Source organism: Gigantopelta aegis, chromosome 9, assembly GCF_016097555.1.
Source record: "Gigantopelta aegis isolate Gae_Host chromosome 9, Gae_host_genome, whole genome shotgun sequence".
Taxonomy (NCBI): Eukaryota; Metazoa; Mollusca; class Gastropoda; order Neomphalida; family Peltospiridae; genus Gigantopelta; species Gigantopelta aegis.
Window position 1 is genome coordinate 12,474,767 of NC_054707.1, and position 18,657 is coordinate 12,493,423.

The following is an 18,657-nucleotide window of genomic DNA, read 5'->3' on the forward strand; positions in this document are numbered from 1 at the left end:
GAGTGTGGCTGACTAACTGCCGAGTTTGGCCGACTAACTGCCGAGTTTGGCCGACTAACTGCCGAGCTTGGCCGACTAACTGCCGACATCCAGTGGAGAACTCGGTGAAGCTTTGAATGTGGAATCAGTATCCCAGAGAACTCCAGTGTCCTCTTTGGTTAACACTCTCACTTGGTGGGAAAATCTTCTCTTCCTGTCATAAAAACGCTAAATTCAATAACGTTACCGGTACGATAAGTAGTCAGATAAGTATCTGTACAATATCCTATTAACGCTGAAACCACAACGGTTGATTCCTTTAATTATTCAAACAGAGCAAAAAACTAAACTAGTTAAACAACTCATGTTGTAACAAATGTATTTATTGCCGTCACGTGAAACGTTTTACCAAAATGTGTTTTATATATCCCAAGGCATAATTCATAATAGTGAGAATCAGATTTGGATAGCTCGTGAGATATGAACATAATAATATAAACCTGATATCACGTAGTGCTTAGAGGATACACGTGCTTAATGTTGTTACTAGCATTCATTAATATAGAGCCACTGTTACAGTGGTAGAGCTTTAGTCAAAGTTTGATATATTTAGACAACTCTATAACTGTCTGATACACAGTTCTGAAAGATTACAATATTATAGACATGTACTGTGTATTTTGTAATGCAGTACAATGCTTGTTTTATTAACTCCATGTGATTAATTATATATATATGCTTGAACTTTAATTAGATATAGGCTCGTTAAATACTACAAAATTAAATTAAATTATATGACGTTTTTGTTTTAACTCTGCATGAAGGAAGGTAATTACTGTAACATTGCTTAGAAACTTTCTCTCTCTCTCTCTCTCTCTCTCTCTCTCTCTCTCTCTCTCTCTCTCTCTCTCTCTCTCTCTCTCTCTCTCTCTCTCTCTTGTTATATGTATAAATAACAAAATTAATGGCGAAATGTGTACACTTTTTATTTCAATGGACATTACCGTAACAAATAACCAGTTAACAATATATCAGTTAAATTAAAGAAAAAAAGAGAGAGAAAAAGAAGAAAGATTATATACATGTACTTAAGTCATAAAGCAAGAATATTTTTTTGTAAAAATCCATAGACCTTTCGGTACTCGTATGATTGAATTACCTGATGTCGGAGATACAGAACACCTTGAGCAAATTAGCCAGAATAAAACGTCGCACTCAAATACCGTGACTGCATGTATTCACGAAAAAATAACCTCGCTGCGTGTGTACAGCGAGAAAACTCACATTGTCTGCAAAAAGGAAGACACAGGGATGATTTGCAAACTGTTTCCCATCTATCAGCCATATTGGATTACAGCGGCACCAAGCGGACGTCGCAGTGTGATACACTTGTTCCCGACTTCCTGTGATGTATCTAACGACATATACCTCCTCCAGTTTACCGCCTATGATGTATCTAACAACAAAGTCGCCTTGAGTTTTACTTACATTGCAAGTACGAGCGTGTATTTTATTTCGCTTTTCACGCAGGTGTCCATTTTTGATGCGAATTCCGATCACCCGGATGAAGAAGGCAAAGACCCGAGAAGACTTCCCAGCATTATTTTGCCGACATTTATTTTTGATTTATTGAAAGTATCAAAAAGCCACACTTTTAATACATCAGGCAAAGCCACCGATTAACAAATGAGAAAAACACCTAAGCATATTTTGGAGCGAGGTCATTCGGGATCGAGAATTCTATTAAAATGATATACCTTGTCAGTGCTCGGGCTGGGTCAGGAACAAATTGCAATACTGGTTTTAAAAAGTCGCCGCATTCAAATTTCTATAGCCACATTAAGAAAAATCGTAGAACTTTAAAAATATATGTAACAATCAATAAAATAAACCACGTCATTTCATATTATTATAATATTGTGTATTATATCATATACATGTCAGATATATAAACATTCCAAGCAGATTGCCATCTCAAAACGTTTATTTGGTAATTTGTGGAGTAGCTGTAAACTGCTACTGAGATTTGTTTGTACCTTCAATAAATATGGAACGGAATCTACCGATTCCCCAGAAGCTAAAGCTAACATGAATCAGACGCAGTGAACTGACACTAGTTTGGGGAACATTTTTTTTCTGTCTAGTAACAATTCAAGATTTCGAACCCACCATAATAACAGGCGCATTTGTAGTCATGCCACATGCAAGGTGTGTGTGTGTGTGTGTGTGTGTGTGTGTGTGTGTGTGTGTGTGTGTGTGTGTAGGGGATTTACTGAGATGCCATATTCGTTATACCTAACTGGCGATGCTTTTGTATTACCATGAGAGAGAGAGAGAGAGAGAGAGAGAGAGAGAGAGAGAGAGAGAGAGAGAGAGAGAGAGAGAGAGAGAGAGAAGACTTCATACATTCAAATGGCATTCGTTAGATGTCCAGCGCTGTGATATTATGCAAAGTGCATAACGTTCATACCAATGCCTTTTTCTTTCAACTTTAACCGCAGTGGCAAATGCATGATTTTTCTAGACAGGCGATTCTACTCTACAGTATTACAAAGTACACTAATATGCGTTGTAATATCTATCACCAGAGTCACCAAAGTTTTACGTTACACTGTTTTTTCTTTAGAATATCAGTGTCTATATAAAATGTATATACAGTGTTTTTGGTCTTCTTGTTTGTGATAGCCTAAACTGGATTTTAATTCCCAATAATTTTGTACATAATATTATGAACAAATATAATTATACAGTAGGAAGTAAATTAAAGTTTGAGCTACAACAAATTAGAGAGACCAGAAATACATTGGATATACAAACACTGATATTGTAAACAGCCGTAGTTTTGTTTTTAAATATAAATATGGATTGCCACATTTATAACAATGGTATATATAGACACGTGGCTAGAGTATGTTATTTAACACGTTTAAACAAATTCATCACAGGAAATCACATAAACCAAGACATTGTCCAACAAAATCCACCAAAAAAATGAAGTTTATTCTGTCAATGACTCCACTAGAGCACATTGATTTATTAATCATCGGCTATTGGATGTCACATATTTGGTAATGTTGACATATAGTCTTAGAGAGAAAACCCGCTACATTTTTGCTTTAGTAGCAAGGGATCTTTTATAAGCACCATCCCACAAACAGGGTAGCACATACCACGGCCTTTGATATACTAGTCGTGGTGCACTGGCTGGAACGAAAACTAGCCTAATGGGACCACCGACGGGGATCGATCCCAAACAGCCCGCGCATCAAGCGAGCGCTGTCCCGCCCTTTAAAACCCACAAATAATAACATTACAGGAATGGTCCATATTCACAGAAAATACACAAATATGATACCAAAAATAAAAGAAGAAGAACATTATATCATATTCTATATCTGCACCACAACACAAACTACAAAGTCTATTTTCAATGGAATCTTCCGATTCACCAGAATTAAAAGCTAACCTGCGTGAGAAACAGTGAACTGACATTAGATTGGGGACAATTTGTTTACTTCGAGTAAAAATTGCAAATTTAGAACTCATGTTAACATTATCGGCAGTGCTAATTGATTTGGCCTTGCAGAACTTCTATTCTAGTGATGCTACTCGAACTATCCTCCTGATGGTAGGTAATACTGTATCCTCCTAGTTAGTGCCGAGGGGAAGAAGCGGATCCGCCGCCACGCTACACAGGTGCCCAGGACGTTGACATTCCAACATTTCTGAGAATTTTCACCAAGCATAAACATACTGTCACGGAACTGGAGGCACTCGCCGGAATTAGTGCGGGCCCGAGTATTGCAGTTTATTGCTTGTATACTGTGTGAATTATTTTTGTGGGTTTCCATGGTAACACACAGATGAGATAATTGCTTGCGGCAAATTATTATGTTCAGGCCAAGACCTTTAATACAGAAATCTGAAAGGAGTGTTTGTTTTCTTCCAGGAATATAGGACCAATGAATATAACTTCATTTTCTTTACTTATTTATTGCTGTTTTTGTTTTTTGTTTTCGCGTTTTCAATTAGAAGTTATTAAGACCTAATATACACTCACGGAGAAAGGTTCTGTGCACCAAATAAAATATGTCTCAAACGAATTGCAAAGTTTGTAACTGATTGAAATTAGTGACTCGTGAGGACACACTAATATTTAGCAATTCATTCATTTCAACTTATTTTCGTGCTTATATCCAATTAAGGTTCAAGCACGCTATCTGGGCTGTCTGTCCGCTACAGTGGATTAGTTGTTAATTGTTAGTGATTAGTCAGAGAGAAGAGTGTGTAATGGCCTTACACCTACCCATTGAGCCATTAAGAACTTGCTCTGGGTTGAAGCCGGTACCGGGCTGCGAAACCTGCATCTACCAGCCTGCAGTCCGATGGCTTAACCACGACACCACAGAGGCCGGTATTTAACAAATCGTCTCTTAATAACCATAATCAATTTGTGAAAACAAGTTGATTTTTGTCTTCTTTACAATTAAACATGTATTTTGTACAATACATGCACAGGAACGTTTTTCTCTTGAATACATGTTTATAGCAATGCCAATATTATCAATCTGGACCTGATAGAAATTATGTTTAGCCCATTCGTGAAAACGTAAAAACTAAATATCATATCAACACTGGAGTTGATATTGTACAAATATTTGGCTATCCACGAGAATCGCAGAAAACATACATTGGAAGAGTAGGCCTATATAAAATTTCTCAATGAAGTCTTTTGGCTGTTAGCCATTGCCGACTAATATTATTAGTGATAAATATTACTTGGCCAAAGATAGTGTAGAAGATAAACAGAAGTATTTCAAAACGAGACACATAACTCACTGAAGTAAAATCGCTCATTGTAATCGAGTTCTGACCAATAGAGCTCAGGAAATTACAATAACCGTAACCATTTATATTAGCTGGGGTTGGAAGGGGTTAGACATCTCCCGAAAAACGACGATACAGTGCCCCTATTTGTATTACATAGCATATGAAATGAGCTTGCATTTCTCATAAGCTATCAACAAATGAACAGTATTTCAGGAGGAACATACTCATGGTACAGAATGGTAGCGGGTTCAATATCCTGTTTATCACCCAAGATCTATTTCATTTTATTTTATATGTTTACAATGAAACAAATTCCCATCCCCTTTCATAAAACAGACTAATCACTATGCGAGGGGCGAGGCTTAGCCCAGTGGTAAAGCGCTCGCTCGATGCGCGGACGGTCTGGGATCGATCCGCGTCGGTGGGAACCATTGGGCTATTTCTCGTTCCAGCCAGTGCACCACGACGGATATATCATAGGCCGTGGTATGTACTACCCTGTCTGTGGGATGGTGCATATAAAAGATCCATTGCTGCTAATCGAAAATAGTAGCCCATGAAGTGGCGACAGCGGGTTTCCTCTCTCAATATCTGTGTGGTACTTAACCATATGTCTGACGCCATATAACCGTAAATAAAATGTGTTGAGTGCGTCGTTAAATAAAACCTTTCTTTCTTTTTCTTTCACTGTGCGAAGTAATACACCACAGCCAGCGTGTATTAAACATAAATCCACTTTGAGATACATTACCAAATGAAAATGGTAATTTTGCAAACATTCTGAATTAAAACAAACCAAAAATAGCAAACATTTAAAAATAGGCAAAACACATTATGGCCTCGTTTGCATATATTGTTACCAAACCTGGTTATTAAATTATAACCAATATAAATTTGTATTCAAATGTCACTCAAATGAGAAAAGCAGAGTTTTGACATTTTCGAGATTTGAAGCTGTTTTCATGTGAACATTGCATGGACATTAAATATTGTATAAAACAAAATTAAATAACTAATCTACGAGTTAAAAACCAAGTAGTGAGATATTACTTTGTTTACACCAGAATTTTCAGACTCGCTGGATACTGCAGACACGACATGATGACCGTTTGGTGTGGGAGATGTTGGGTTTTTTCTTTTATGTGCCAGAGGTATAGGTGACCAGAAATAACTAATAAATAAATAATAATAATAAAAAAATCAGGGAACATTTATATCTGGTGTTTTCCAGTTAGACGAAAAAAAAAACCCCAACAACATTTTCTAAACCAGATGGTCACTATATCAACTGCCCCATCCTGCCAGTCGCTGTTAGGCCCTGGATGTACATGGAACCCACTGACTTACTGGCTTCGTTTGATTCACTTCTGCAATTATTCACTGTGTTGATATTGATATTAGTATTAAAAGCGCCACCTGTCAGAGTTTTTGGTAGTTATAAGACCTGAAGCAGCCATTGTTTTCATTTGCCTGTCAAACCTGGCAGAACATAATCTTGTACATTTTTTAATTTGTTTAATTTTTTGTGTGCTGTTTCATAATATTTTAAAAGTTCATCATTAATGCCAATTACCTAGTTTTTGAGGTACGAGTATATTTCTGTTTCGCATCAAATACATTTGGAGATTCTACCAATACCAGTCCGGTTTTGGGAATCGGGTAGCCCAAAGTGGATTTTGGTAACCAAAACACTCCGGGTTACTGCTAATGTCAAGCCCTGACAGGATTATCATAAACACAACATTGGGTTTGACACTTTAATTTTTTTTTTTTTTAAAGTAATGTGTAATTTAAAGGGACATTCCTGAGTTTGCTGCAGTGTTTAAGATGTTATCGACTAACAGAGACTTCTTAAAGGGACATACCCTAGTTTTTAAACACTAAGGCATATTTTTTACTATTCGAGCCGTTTTTGATAACTGAAATCATATTTTACTTACATTTTATGGTTTAGATTATCAATGTCCGTACATTCGAAGTGTTTTTGGTCATCCTGTTGTTTTTAATATCACAAAATGCATTTCTCATATTTTTAAAAACGCACGTGCGTCTGAGAAGTAACAGTTATTGAGTAGTGTTTTAGTCTATGTTAGAGGGTATTTCACCATTTCAAAGTCACAGACTCATGTTTCGCTCAATTGTAACTTTATTCAAATGTGTTACAGGTTTGTAGATTAACTAAACTTAGTGTTAATTTTCACAGGTTGAAACTAGGGTATGTCCCTTTAACGATTGTAATTACACATCAAATATATTTTTCTGCATACAATATTAGTGGCTGTATATTAAACGTGTTTCTGATAGTTCTAATATTTGTACTAGGTTAAATGTCATCTTATTACCTACGAAATTATTTGAAAACAAAATCCAGTTTGGGCCTCTTACAAATATTAAGTCGACCAGAAACACACTGAAAATACAGACACTGATACTCTAAACCAGAAAATATATTTAATATGCAAATTTAATCATAGAAATATTTTATTAGTCGGACACATCTTACACTGCAGAAAACTCAGGTATGCCCCTTTAACGATATATATATATTTTTCTCACTGGCTAATAACGTGGATCAGTTCCTTTAAAACTTCAACACTTAGGCACTCTTAGTGTGTTCTTGAATGAGCGCCATGTTGTTTTGTAAACAGCCGTATTGGGGTTACACTTGTCAGTGAGAACAGATGATGAATGAAAGGTCAAACAAAAATAGTTCGGCAAGGTCATGACGTTAAGGTGTTATGTATGTCCCACTCCCTTCACTACTGGGACGTTTCTCGTTTCTCTGACATGTATCAAAATATTTTCTTCAACTATAATATTAATGGTAATTTTCCCTCCTTCCCCTCACCCTCCCTCTCTCCACGCTCTCTCTCTCTGTCTCTCTCTGTCTGTCTCTCTCTCTCTCTCTCTCTCTCTCTCTCTCTCTCTCTCTCTCTCTCTCTCTCTCTCTCTCTCTCTCTCTCTCTCTCTCTCTCACCACTTTTCCCTCCACCCTCTCTCTCTCCCTCTCATTCAGACGTTACCGAATAGTGTATATATTGACTGAACCGATTCGTATAGCGTTTAATAGTAAACCATGTCACAATGAATCTTTAGAAAAAAACCTCTTTCGTTTATCATGCAGATATGCAGAAACCAGTGTTATAAAGTATGGGTCGTAATAATACATGCTGAACAAGGTAGACATTGCAGTGGTCCTGACCTTGTGGTTTTAACCGAAAATACTGAACATGGACAGAATGAGCACGTGTGGCTATCCAATCCCCAAACCGTTAGCCTCCCCCGAGTCTAATTTGCAATGACACGTAACGAGTAAACTGCATATCAGCTGTTTGGAAAGCACCATCTAATACTCGTCTTAATGGATTTCCGGTGAAACGAGAGGTTAGTTTTCTCTTAAATTGGCTTATCAGGCTTTAAGATTTAGGCCAAACTAATTTAATATATTATTTGTTTCTGTTGTCAAGTTATGATGGATACATTTTAATCTAACATTTCTTGGGCTATCGTCAAGTTCTGACCTAAATTTCTATGACCTGTTTTTCAGTCAATGTAAATTATTTTTATGAGTTGAGATAGAACAGATATATTATGGCAGACAGAGATATGCAGCAGATTTTTACACAGACGACAGGTGGAGAGACAGAAAGAGAATCAGAGGGACATAGTGAGAGAGAGAGAGAGAGAGAGAGAGAGAGAGAGAGAGAGAGAGAGAGAGAGAGAGAGAGAGAGAGAGAGAGAGAGAGAGAGAGAGAGAGAGAGAGAGAGTGGGACAGGTGGGGAAGAGAGACGAGACAGAGAGAGACACACATACACATACACACAGAGAGAGAGAGAGAGAGAGAGAGAGAGAGAGAGAGAGAGAGAGAGAGAGAGAGAGAGAGAGAGAGAGAGAGAGAGAGAGAGAGAGAGAGAGAAAAAAAAAATGAGAGGTTGCCAGTGTCTTGCTGTACTATATTCCTCGACGATGGATAAGGATTCATTTGACTCCCAGACTCCATCTCTGAAGGATGGTATTATTTAGTTTAGTTCTCTAGTATAGCAACTATTGCCGAAGGTTGTCAAAGAACTGGATGCATACATTATTAAGACGGTCACCGTTGGGAGTGTCAGTGTTTCACGAAAATTGCCACGAGGTAATCGTTGCTTCGTCACCAACACACGTAAACTATTTTAGCACCATTCCATGTTTTCAGTATATTGTGTCTAAAAGAAAACTGCCTTGATTGAAAAATCTGGAATAACATTGGTGTGTTCAGAACGGCTAGCTCTTGAGAAACAATTTGACTCGCTTTATGGGTTTTTTAAATGTACTTTTATAGATTGCTGTATTATTATTATTATTATTATTATTATTATTATAGTATTACTGATGAACTGCTTTTTAATTTGTACACAAGGTGAGACGTAAATAAAGAATTTGTCTGTCTATTCTATTTCATCTATTTAAAGTTAACCGGCCTCGGTGGTGTCGTGGTTAAGCCATCGGACATAAGGCTGGTAGGTACACGGTTTCGCATCCCGGTATCGGCTCCCACCCTGAGGGAGTTTTAACGACTCAATGAGTTGTAAAGCCACTACACCCTCTTCTCTCACTAACCACTAACAAGTAACAACTAACCCACTGTCCTGGACAAACAGCCTAGATAACTGAGGTGTGTGCCCAGGACAGCGTGCTTGAAACTTAATTGGATATAAGAACGAAAATAAGTTGAAATGAAATTAATTTAAAGTTAGGAGGAAAAAACCCAGTCTAGCAAGCGACTGCAAGCGATCGACTTCCAGAACATGTCTCGAATGTGGGTCAGAAATTGCTCCGTCAATTACGCATCTCGGTAGCTCGTTGTTGTATAGTATTTAGTAATATTAAACGGACATTCCCGAGTTTACTGCATTGTAAGATGTTTCCGACTAATAAAATATTTCTACGATTAAATTTACATATTAAATATATTTTTTTGTTTAGAATATTAGTGTCTGTATATTCAATGTGTTTCTGGTCGTCTTAATATTTTTAAGAAGCCCAAACTGGATTTTGTTTTCAAATAATTTCATACGTACGAAAATATAATATTTTAGGAAATAAAATGAAATTTAACCTATTACAAATATTAGAACGATCAGAAACACGTTTAATATGCAGCCACTAATATTTTATGCAGAAAAATATATTTGATATGTAATTACAATCGTTAAAAAGCTCTGTTAGTCGATAGCATCTTAAAATTGCAGCAAACTCAGGAATGTTCCTTTAAATAGTACAGCGAATACTATAAAAACATGAATCCGTGTGATCGTGTCACATAACCCAAGTCGATTAATTTATGAAGGATTCGTTGCTGTGTTAGCGATGTGTATCAAAATGTGTGTTCACATGTATACACATAAACTTGTATACATAAACATTTACATGTGATGGCTTATTTCAGATGGATTGTAAACATACATGTTCCATGTGTTTAAACAGGGTTTGTTTAATGAGTTTTGAGACTGGCCAATACGCAAACACCCATACTAAGGCCATTCCCAGTATTTCTTTTACAATACTTTACAACATGACAGATAAATAATATTACAATAATTTGACAACGCTATGGACTGTACTGCGAAAACGCTGGATAGTATATAAATATGTACCTGGAACTAACATGCTGTATGGGTATGGTGGATAGGGGAGAATTTTTTAATACATTTAGGATGGTTCGAAGAATAAACTACTAACATTTCTATATTGAAATATTTTCGGTTAACAGTTCTTAAAGGGACATTCCTAAGTTTGCGATGTTTCCGACTAATAAAATATTTCTACGATTAAACTTACATATTAGATATATTTTCTTGTTTAGAATATCAGTGTCTGTATATTTAATGTGTTTCTGGTCGTCTTAATATTTGTAAGAAGCCCAGACTGGATTTTGTCTTCAAATAATTTCATACGTACGAAAAAATATATTTTAGAAACTAAAATGTAATACAAATATTCGAACGATCAGAAACACGTTTAATATACAGCCACTAACATTTTATGCAGAAAAATATATTTGATAGGTAATTACACTCGTTAAAAGGTCTCTGTTAGTCGATAACATCTTAAAAATTGCAGCAAACTCAGGAATGTCCCTTTAATGAAACAAAAAGTAAATATTTTGGCCACTGTTCATGGGACTCATATTATGTTTGTACAATAATTATGACCATCCCCTGCCACCTACAAAATAAACATAAACAAAATAATGATGACATGGTTATGTAGCGCTAATTTTAAACATTTGTTTTTAAAGAAAAATTAATTCCTCATTTTGGTGTAAAGATGAAGAAAATACTAAATTGGTCATTCACCCATCTACTGCATTCTTTCCTTTCTTCAACTTAATACTCCTAACCGCTTTAACAGCAATTCATATCTTTCAGCGACATTTACTGTCCTGTCTGCGGTAAATTGTATTTTTAAAAATCCATTGTTGCTAATGGAAAAATGTAGCGATTTTCCTATGATTGTTAAAGTTTGTTTTCTTTAACGACACCACTAGAACACATTAATTTATTAATCATTGGCTATTTGATGTCAAACATTTGGTAATTTTGACATATAGTCTTAGAGAGGAAACACGCTACATTTTCCCATTAGTAGCAAGGAATCTTTTATATGCACTTAGCACGGCCTACACGATATACCAGTCGTGGTGCACTGGCTGGAACGAAAAATAACCCACATGGGCCACCGATATGGATTCCTGTGCAGTGTTCGAGTCAGAATTACCAAATGTTTGACATTCAATAGCCGATTATTAATAAATAAATATGCTCTAGTTGTGTCGTTAAACAAAACAAACGTTAACGTTACCTTTCCGACTATTTCAGCGTCTTGCTATCTAAGAACATATCCCAGTATGCCAACAGGTGCTGGGCCGTTGTGACCATTCCTGGCACACACCTGGCATTTAACATCAGCGTCCACTGGGAATTTAACCTATTATTAGTTCAGAGTATAATCTTCGTTAGTTATTTATAACCTGTCTTGTCTGTATCAGTTGAATTTTGCAGTGAATAAAATAGAAAATTAATATTAACCAACACTCCATCACAAAAAAAATACATCGACTGTTAGAAGTTATTTACAACATGTCTCGTATGTATCAGTTGAATTGAGTTAAATAGAAATGAACATTAACCGACACCCATCATGAAATATACATTGACTGTTAGAAGTTATTTATAACATGTCTCGTCTGTATCATTTGAATTGAGTTAAATAGAAATGAACATTAACCGACACCCATCATGAAAAATACATCGACTGTTAGAAGTTATTTATAACATGTCTCGTCTGTATCATTTGAATTGAGTTAAATAGAAATGAACATTAACCGACACCCATCATGAAAAATACATCGACTGTTAGAAGTTATTTATAATATGTCTCGTCTGTATCATTTGAATTGAGTTAAATAGAAATGAACATTAACCGACACCCATCATGAAATATACATCGACTGTTAGTTACAAGTTATTTATGACATGTCATATCTGTAGCATTGAATTGAATCACATCGGCTATTAGGAAAATAATTATCACATCAACATAACAATTCTAAAACTGTTAATAAAACAAACAGTGTAAACAGCTACAAACGAGCCGCAATGGAAGTACAAAGTGGATAAAATAACTTGTTAAATATTAAAATATTAAACACACTGTCAGTGTCATGTTAATGTCTTATACTAGTACTGTAACATGACGTAAATGGCAAACGCTTTATTCGTTTTTAAAAAGTAGACGTCTATTTATTTTTCTCACAGTTAAAACTGCTTCAGCTTTCAGAAGTGTCAGTTATTGGTTTCCGGTGTAACATCCTTATCTCAATTATGTCATGGAATTCAGATAAGAAATTTGATTCCTTCTCTCTGGTCTGACCTACGTGAAGCTTTTAAAAGTGAAAAGTGCAAATAAAGAGGTTCGGAGTGTATTTTGTTTAACGTATTAAAATATTTTCAAACGTATTACCTTCCCCTATAGCAAAAAACCCTAAAATACCAAAGAAATTATAATTATGAACAAAGCCGCAGTTATGTACAGACATATTTAATTAAAATAGCGCAGCAAAAATAATTATCTAGTAAAGTGACAATATAATATATTTAGAAATGAAATAAAATTTGAATGTTTTTGAAGTGCACATTCCATAATATAGGAACACTGTTCCCTATCTTTCCGATGGATGGAAAAGAAAGAAGTGTTTTATTTAACGACGCACTCAACACATTTTATTTACGGTTATATGGCGTCAGACATATGGTTAAGGACCACACAGATGTTTTTTTTAGAGGAAACCCGCTGTCGCCACATAGGCTACTCTTTTACGACATGCAGCAAGGGATCTTTTATTTGCGCTTCCCACAGGCAGGACAGCACAAACCATGGCCTTTGTTGAACCAGTTATGGATCACTGGTCGGTGCAAGTGGTTTACACCTACCCATTGAGCCTTGCGGAGCACTCACTCAGGGTTTGGAGTCAGTATCTGGATTAAAAATCCCATGCCTCGACTGGGATCCGAACCCAGTACCTACCAGCCTGTAGACCGATGGCCTGCCACGACGCCACCGAGGCCGGTCCGATGGATGGAGTGCTATAGTGTTTTTTAAACATTAGTTGTAAGTAATAAAGTTTTTATTATTTTTATTTGCTTCGTTGTTATATTAACAACACAGGGCAAAAAACAATTGTAAAAAATACAATAATATTTTAAAGTAATAATTGTTTGATATATTTATATATTTTATGTCAATGTTTTCTAAACATTTTACTATTAATCCTAATGTATTTTTAAAATATAATTTCGTCGAGTTGTCTTGGGATTCTTGTTGCACTGATGCCACGGAATGGTGGCCAGGAAAAAAAAAAATATATATATATTCTGTTCAGGTTTTGTTTTAGGTTTTTTGTTTACAGTTTAACAAAATAAAATAAACAGTATAGTTAATTTAATCATGAACACGAGTTTGCACACAACACTTCCCCATGCTGAATTCTTGGTTTGCATTAAAATATATACATTTTGAAAATGTAACTTTTAAATGTTCTAAAAATTGTCTTATATTATTCCTTAATTCTTGATGTGCAATTCCGTTTGTTTATGACGATGTTACGGTCTTCTGAGCACACTGTTAATTCGTTTCTGAGCTTAATTTATGAGAATGGTCCATTTCGTGGCCCCATATATCTTCGCGTATTATCGGAACCGGGCGATAAGGATTCCCATAGCGGAAATATACTTACTCGGGTTTCATCGCCGTTGATAACGCTGTGAGCCACAGTCGCGATATCGGGCTATTTAGGAGAATTATTTATTTTTCGTAATAGATCATTCGATTTTTGTACATTATAAACCTACGGGGAACGCAGTCGAAAGGGACTTTAAAGAGATGGGACAGGTAGAGATCAAGGCATTTACTACATTGTTTATTGTTTTAATAATGGATTATTAAATACTCTATGAAATGATGTTTTAAATAATAAATTGTAAATTATTCGAAATGTGCAGTAGAAATTAATAAATTATTAAACTGATAGCATTAAGAATACTGCTTTTATACAATTTTATAATTTATGTATTTCTATAGATATAATTATTATGTTTTTATCGATAAAGTTGCAAATGTTATCAAAATTATCTTGGACTGTCTCTTGTACAAAAATACGATTATTAATGTAACAATAATGTTGTCTGTTTAGCAGTTTAATATACGAACTAAATTCAGAATATTGCTCAGTTTTGTAGTAGTCTTTAAACATTAACGTACTCTCTTGTAATAAATATTAACGCCATTTCACTTATATTATAAAAAGAACGTCACCTTCTATTATCGTGTAATGCGCGATGACTATTTCTATTTATTGTACTTTCGATTTACAATCCAAACTTTTATCACTAATATTGAAAAACAAACCCGTTAGTTGAACACACTACAAGCACGTTATTTAATAAGAGGTTATTTGAGGGATAACAATAGTAGTTGCTGTTATAATGTAATTATTATCTTATAAATAACTTTTAATCATCATGCAGATCTCTAGAAAGTAAATTTGGCTCAGTCGGTAGAGCGCTCGCTCGAGGTGCTTGAGTCTTATGATCGAACCTCTTTGGTGGACTCATTGGTTTTTTCACCCTATCAATGCCCCACAAGCAGTCTGTGAGGAAGTGCATATATACAAAAACCTCTGGTTGGTTTTTCTCCACATCTGCTAGTACCCCACATCTGGTATATCAAAGGCAATAGTATGTTCTGTCTGTGGAAAAGTAGGCCTACATATAAAAGAGCCATAACAGCTGAGGGGGAAATGTAGCGGGTTTCCTCTGAAGACTTCATGTTAGAATTACCAATTTAACATCCAATAGCCGATGATGAATAAAATCAATGTGTTGTAGTGGATACAAAACTCAACAAAGTTTAACATCATGCAAGAGTTTCATACTTACTGGACTATCTATTGGCGTCTGTCACGAGCTGCCGGTCATGGACCACGCCCCTTCCATCCTCCACACAGAAAAGGCATAACTGAGTCTCTCGTGTGCCACGTAGTTGCAGCTCGTGCTCAGCTTGGTGTCTATCTCCTCACTACGGAGGACCTGGTACAGGAAGTCAATGTATCGGGCCGCCAGCTTCAGAGTCTGGATCTTGCTCAGCTTGTCTGACGGGAGAGTTGGAATGATTTTTCTCAGCTGGGCGAACGCCTCGTTCAGGGACTGGGTCCTCTGTCGCTCGCGAACGTTCGCCATCACTCGCTGATTCTGAATGTCCTCGAAGGTCTGTGGCTGCTTCCTCGAACGAATCTTCTTGATGCAGTTGGGGTCGCCCTCGCGTTTGTAGCGCTTTCTCTGCGCCCTCTTCTCTAGGTCCTGGTCGTCGCCCACGTTGTTGGTGTCTGTGCCATCGTAGTCGTCCTCGAGGTCCTCCTCCTTGATGCTGCTGCCGAACTCCGAGCTATCCTGAGACTCCTGGTTCTGGACGCTGAGGTCCTGGTGGCAGCTCGTCTCGTATGTTGTCTGCTCAGTCACAGAGAGTTGCTCGGGGACCATCTTGTTGCTGGCATCTAACACCATTCACGCCAGGTCCTCGTTTATCTTTCTCAACTTATTAGTGCCAAAATTATATACTGTGCTATTTTATTGTGGTTACAATATATATACTTCTGTTGCTCTGTAGTAGTTCATTGTTTTAAAAGTTGATATATTTTTTAAGACTTATTTTACATGATCATATCAGCAACACATGATCAGTAATAAAATAAACTGTCTTTAGAGATCAATATATTATTTCCTGAAAGTTAATTGTTCCATATTAGTTGACAAAATCCATAGTTGAACGAGATCCTATGTTAAAACTACAGCTAAAGCTTTATTTATTTACTAACATCTAGTGACGACATAGATAGTCTTGCAAATCCTCATTAGTATAAAAAGCAAGTCACAGAAACCTATGGCCTCCTACATAAACAACACAGGTTTAGGAACACATCATCACCACCTCACAGAACCGTCTGTAACTCACACCTTCCAGATTTGAGACGCCGTCCAGTTACCTTGCAGAAAACAATAAACAGGTACGATATTATTGTATTCCTCTGCCTCACGTGCTGGCGTGCTAGCGCGAGTAGCTCGTTACTGAGGTACAACTGAGGTCTTCACGAGTGTTTTGGTACCACAGTAGTTCTGCTTTCCTTCGTGGACGCGTTTCGCTCTCCCGCCCGCCCCTCCGCCGCCGTCAGTTTGAGCGACACACGCTCGCGAGCGCGCGCGCACCGACGGGAAGCAGACGTACACGATGCCAATCACCGACTGGATCGGTTCCAGCTTTCCTGCATTCGCCGGGATTAATGCTGACATCTGTAATTGCAGAATAGTATATGGAATACACTCTGGTTAAGCAGCGTTTTCTCCACCATGGTATGTTACATCACCATCATTATCCTCACTATCACTACCACTACCACTACCCCGTCCATCCACAGACTTCCAGAATTGAAGCAGACACACAACACAACACCGCCACGCCATCCGTGCAGTGATTTTCAAGGAACAAAACAGATGCAGCGCAACAAGCTATTTATTATTTACCACCATTATGGAGTCAAAGACCACACACAAACAGACAATAGCGCATAGGAGATATGTTTGGAAATTTTAAAATGCATGTACTATTCCAAGCGTGGCAAGCAGTATTATATGACTATGCAAAGAGTGTGCAGTTCCAATGCATATAGACGTAATATTATGCGACATTGCCATGATAAGAAGTGGACGTGTAGACGAAGGTAGATGTTGGAGTGAGGCGTCTTAAACTTTCAGGATAGAGGTGCGTATACGGGGATGGGGGCATTCGCGGTCGCCCCCACTACTCCCCCTGCTCAAAACAATGTTTATTTTAATATATATATATATATATATATATATATATATATATATATATATATATATATATATATATAATATATATATATATATATATATATATATATATATTCCAAATGATCATGAACCAATCTCCCTAGAAACATCTTTCCCCCACACCCCACACCCTACATAATTTCACACACACACACCTGGGATAAAAAAAAATTGCTAGTTTCTTAAACACGCAAAAACATTGGGTCTCCTAGCTTTTAATAGAAGAAACGCAAAAACAATAATAATAACAAAGTTACATTACTTTAAATTATATTTAAAATGTCTTTAAATAAGTAGAGATGACAATTTAGAGATGCTAAATTTTACCTTTTGTGACACCCAATAGGCGATGTGTATTTTTGTACTGGGGTATTGTTAAAACATTATTTCATTCATTGTATTTTTTTATGTACATATTATTGTAAATTTTGATTAGGTTTTCTTGTATGAGTTGTTTTACAGTTTACTGGAGTTTTACAGATCGTTCAATTTTGGTTAATATAAAACTATGTATCTATGTAATAAATTATACACATTTTCATATATGAAATACAATAAATGTAATATATATTTTGACAAGCTTTGATATTTTCCCTCATCATTTGTGACCTCAAAACATTGCATTATCCTGTCTGGTAAAGGATCATTTAAGCCTATTAGTTCATTTTAAATGTCTTAACATATTCCAACATACTATTTTAGCATACTACTTAATAACTGGTTAGTACATACTAAATATACTAAGCTATCAACCTGTTGGGGGTATCGATATACGGAATAGACAGAAATCAGCTTTGTTTGTGGTCTATCTTTGTGCAATTCTTGAATTGGTGCAGTCAACGAATTTATGGACACAACGAAAATATAATAAATATAGTATAAATTTATGTTATCTTTTCGATCCACGAAATGTATAGTGGTTTTAGCAAAACTACGAACGTTTAAGCCCTCGTAAATATAGGATTTCACAGTAGTGTTAATGTCTTAACCAATGACATAATTTAATAGTTTTAACCATTTCTATGTTTATGTGTGGGTTTCTTTTTAAATACATATAACTGCTGTAATATTTTCATTCCCCTAACTGAATTTTATAACATTTAAACTAAAAGTTAAATACCTTTACCACACCTACAATTCTATGACGATTTCTAGTTACTACTATTAACTAGAAATTGTAATACCAGTAATACAATGCTATTTTCGTTCAGCTTACAGTGTCACTTGCTCCTAGAATGTTTCCTAAACCCATAATTCAATCAAACTCCCGTATTTGAACAACACGCATCTGTGTTTGTGTTACCCATGCACGTGTTTTCAAAATTTAGTTTTCAAACTAAAGCCTCCCATCGCGAATAACGACTGTGGGAGCGTGTTGAATTGGTCTCCGTTCGTCTCGAT

The 18,657-nt window shown here is 36.2% G+C and overlaps 1 protein-coding gene across 1 annotated transcript in view; it reads right to left on the bottom strand.

The window, feature by feature from the left end:
• The window catches only part of LOC121382185 (twist-related protein 2-like), a 32,548-nt gene extending 16,465 nt beyond the window's left edge, over positions 1-16,083 (bottom strand). Inside the window, exon 1 of the mRNA XM_041511708.1 lies at positions 15,289-16,083. Within this exon, the coding sequence (XP_041367642.1) occupies positions 15,310-15,912 (603 nt within the window). The 5' untranslated portion in view covers positions 15,913-16,083 and the 3' untranslated portion in view covers positions 15,289-15,309. The remainder of the gene's footprint in view (positions 1-15,288) is intronic.
• Positions 16,084-18,657: the final 2,574 nt, after the last annotated feature.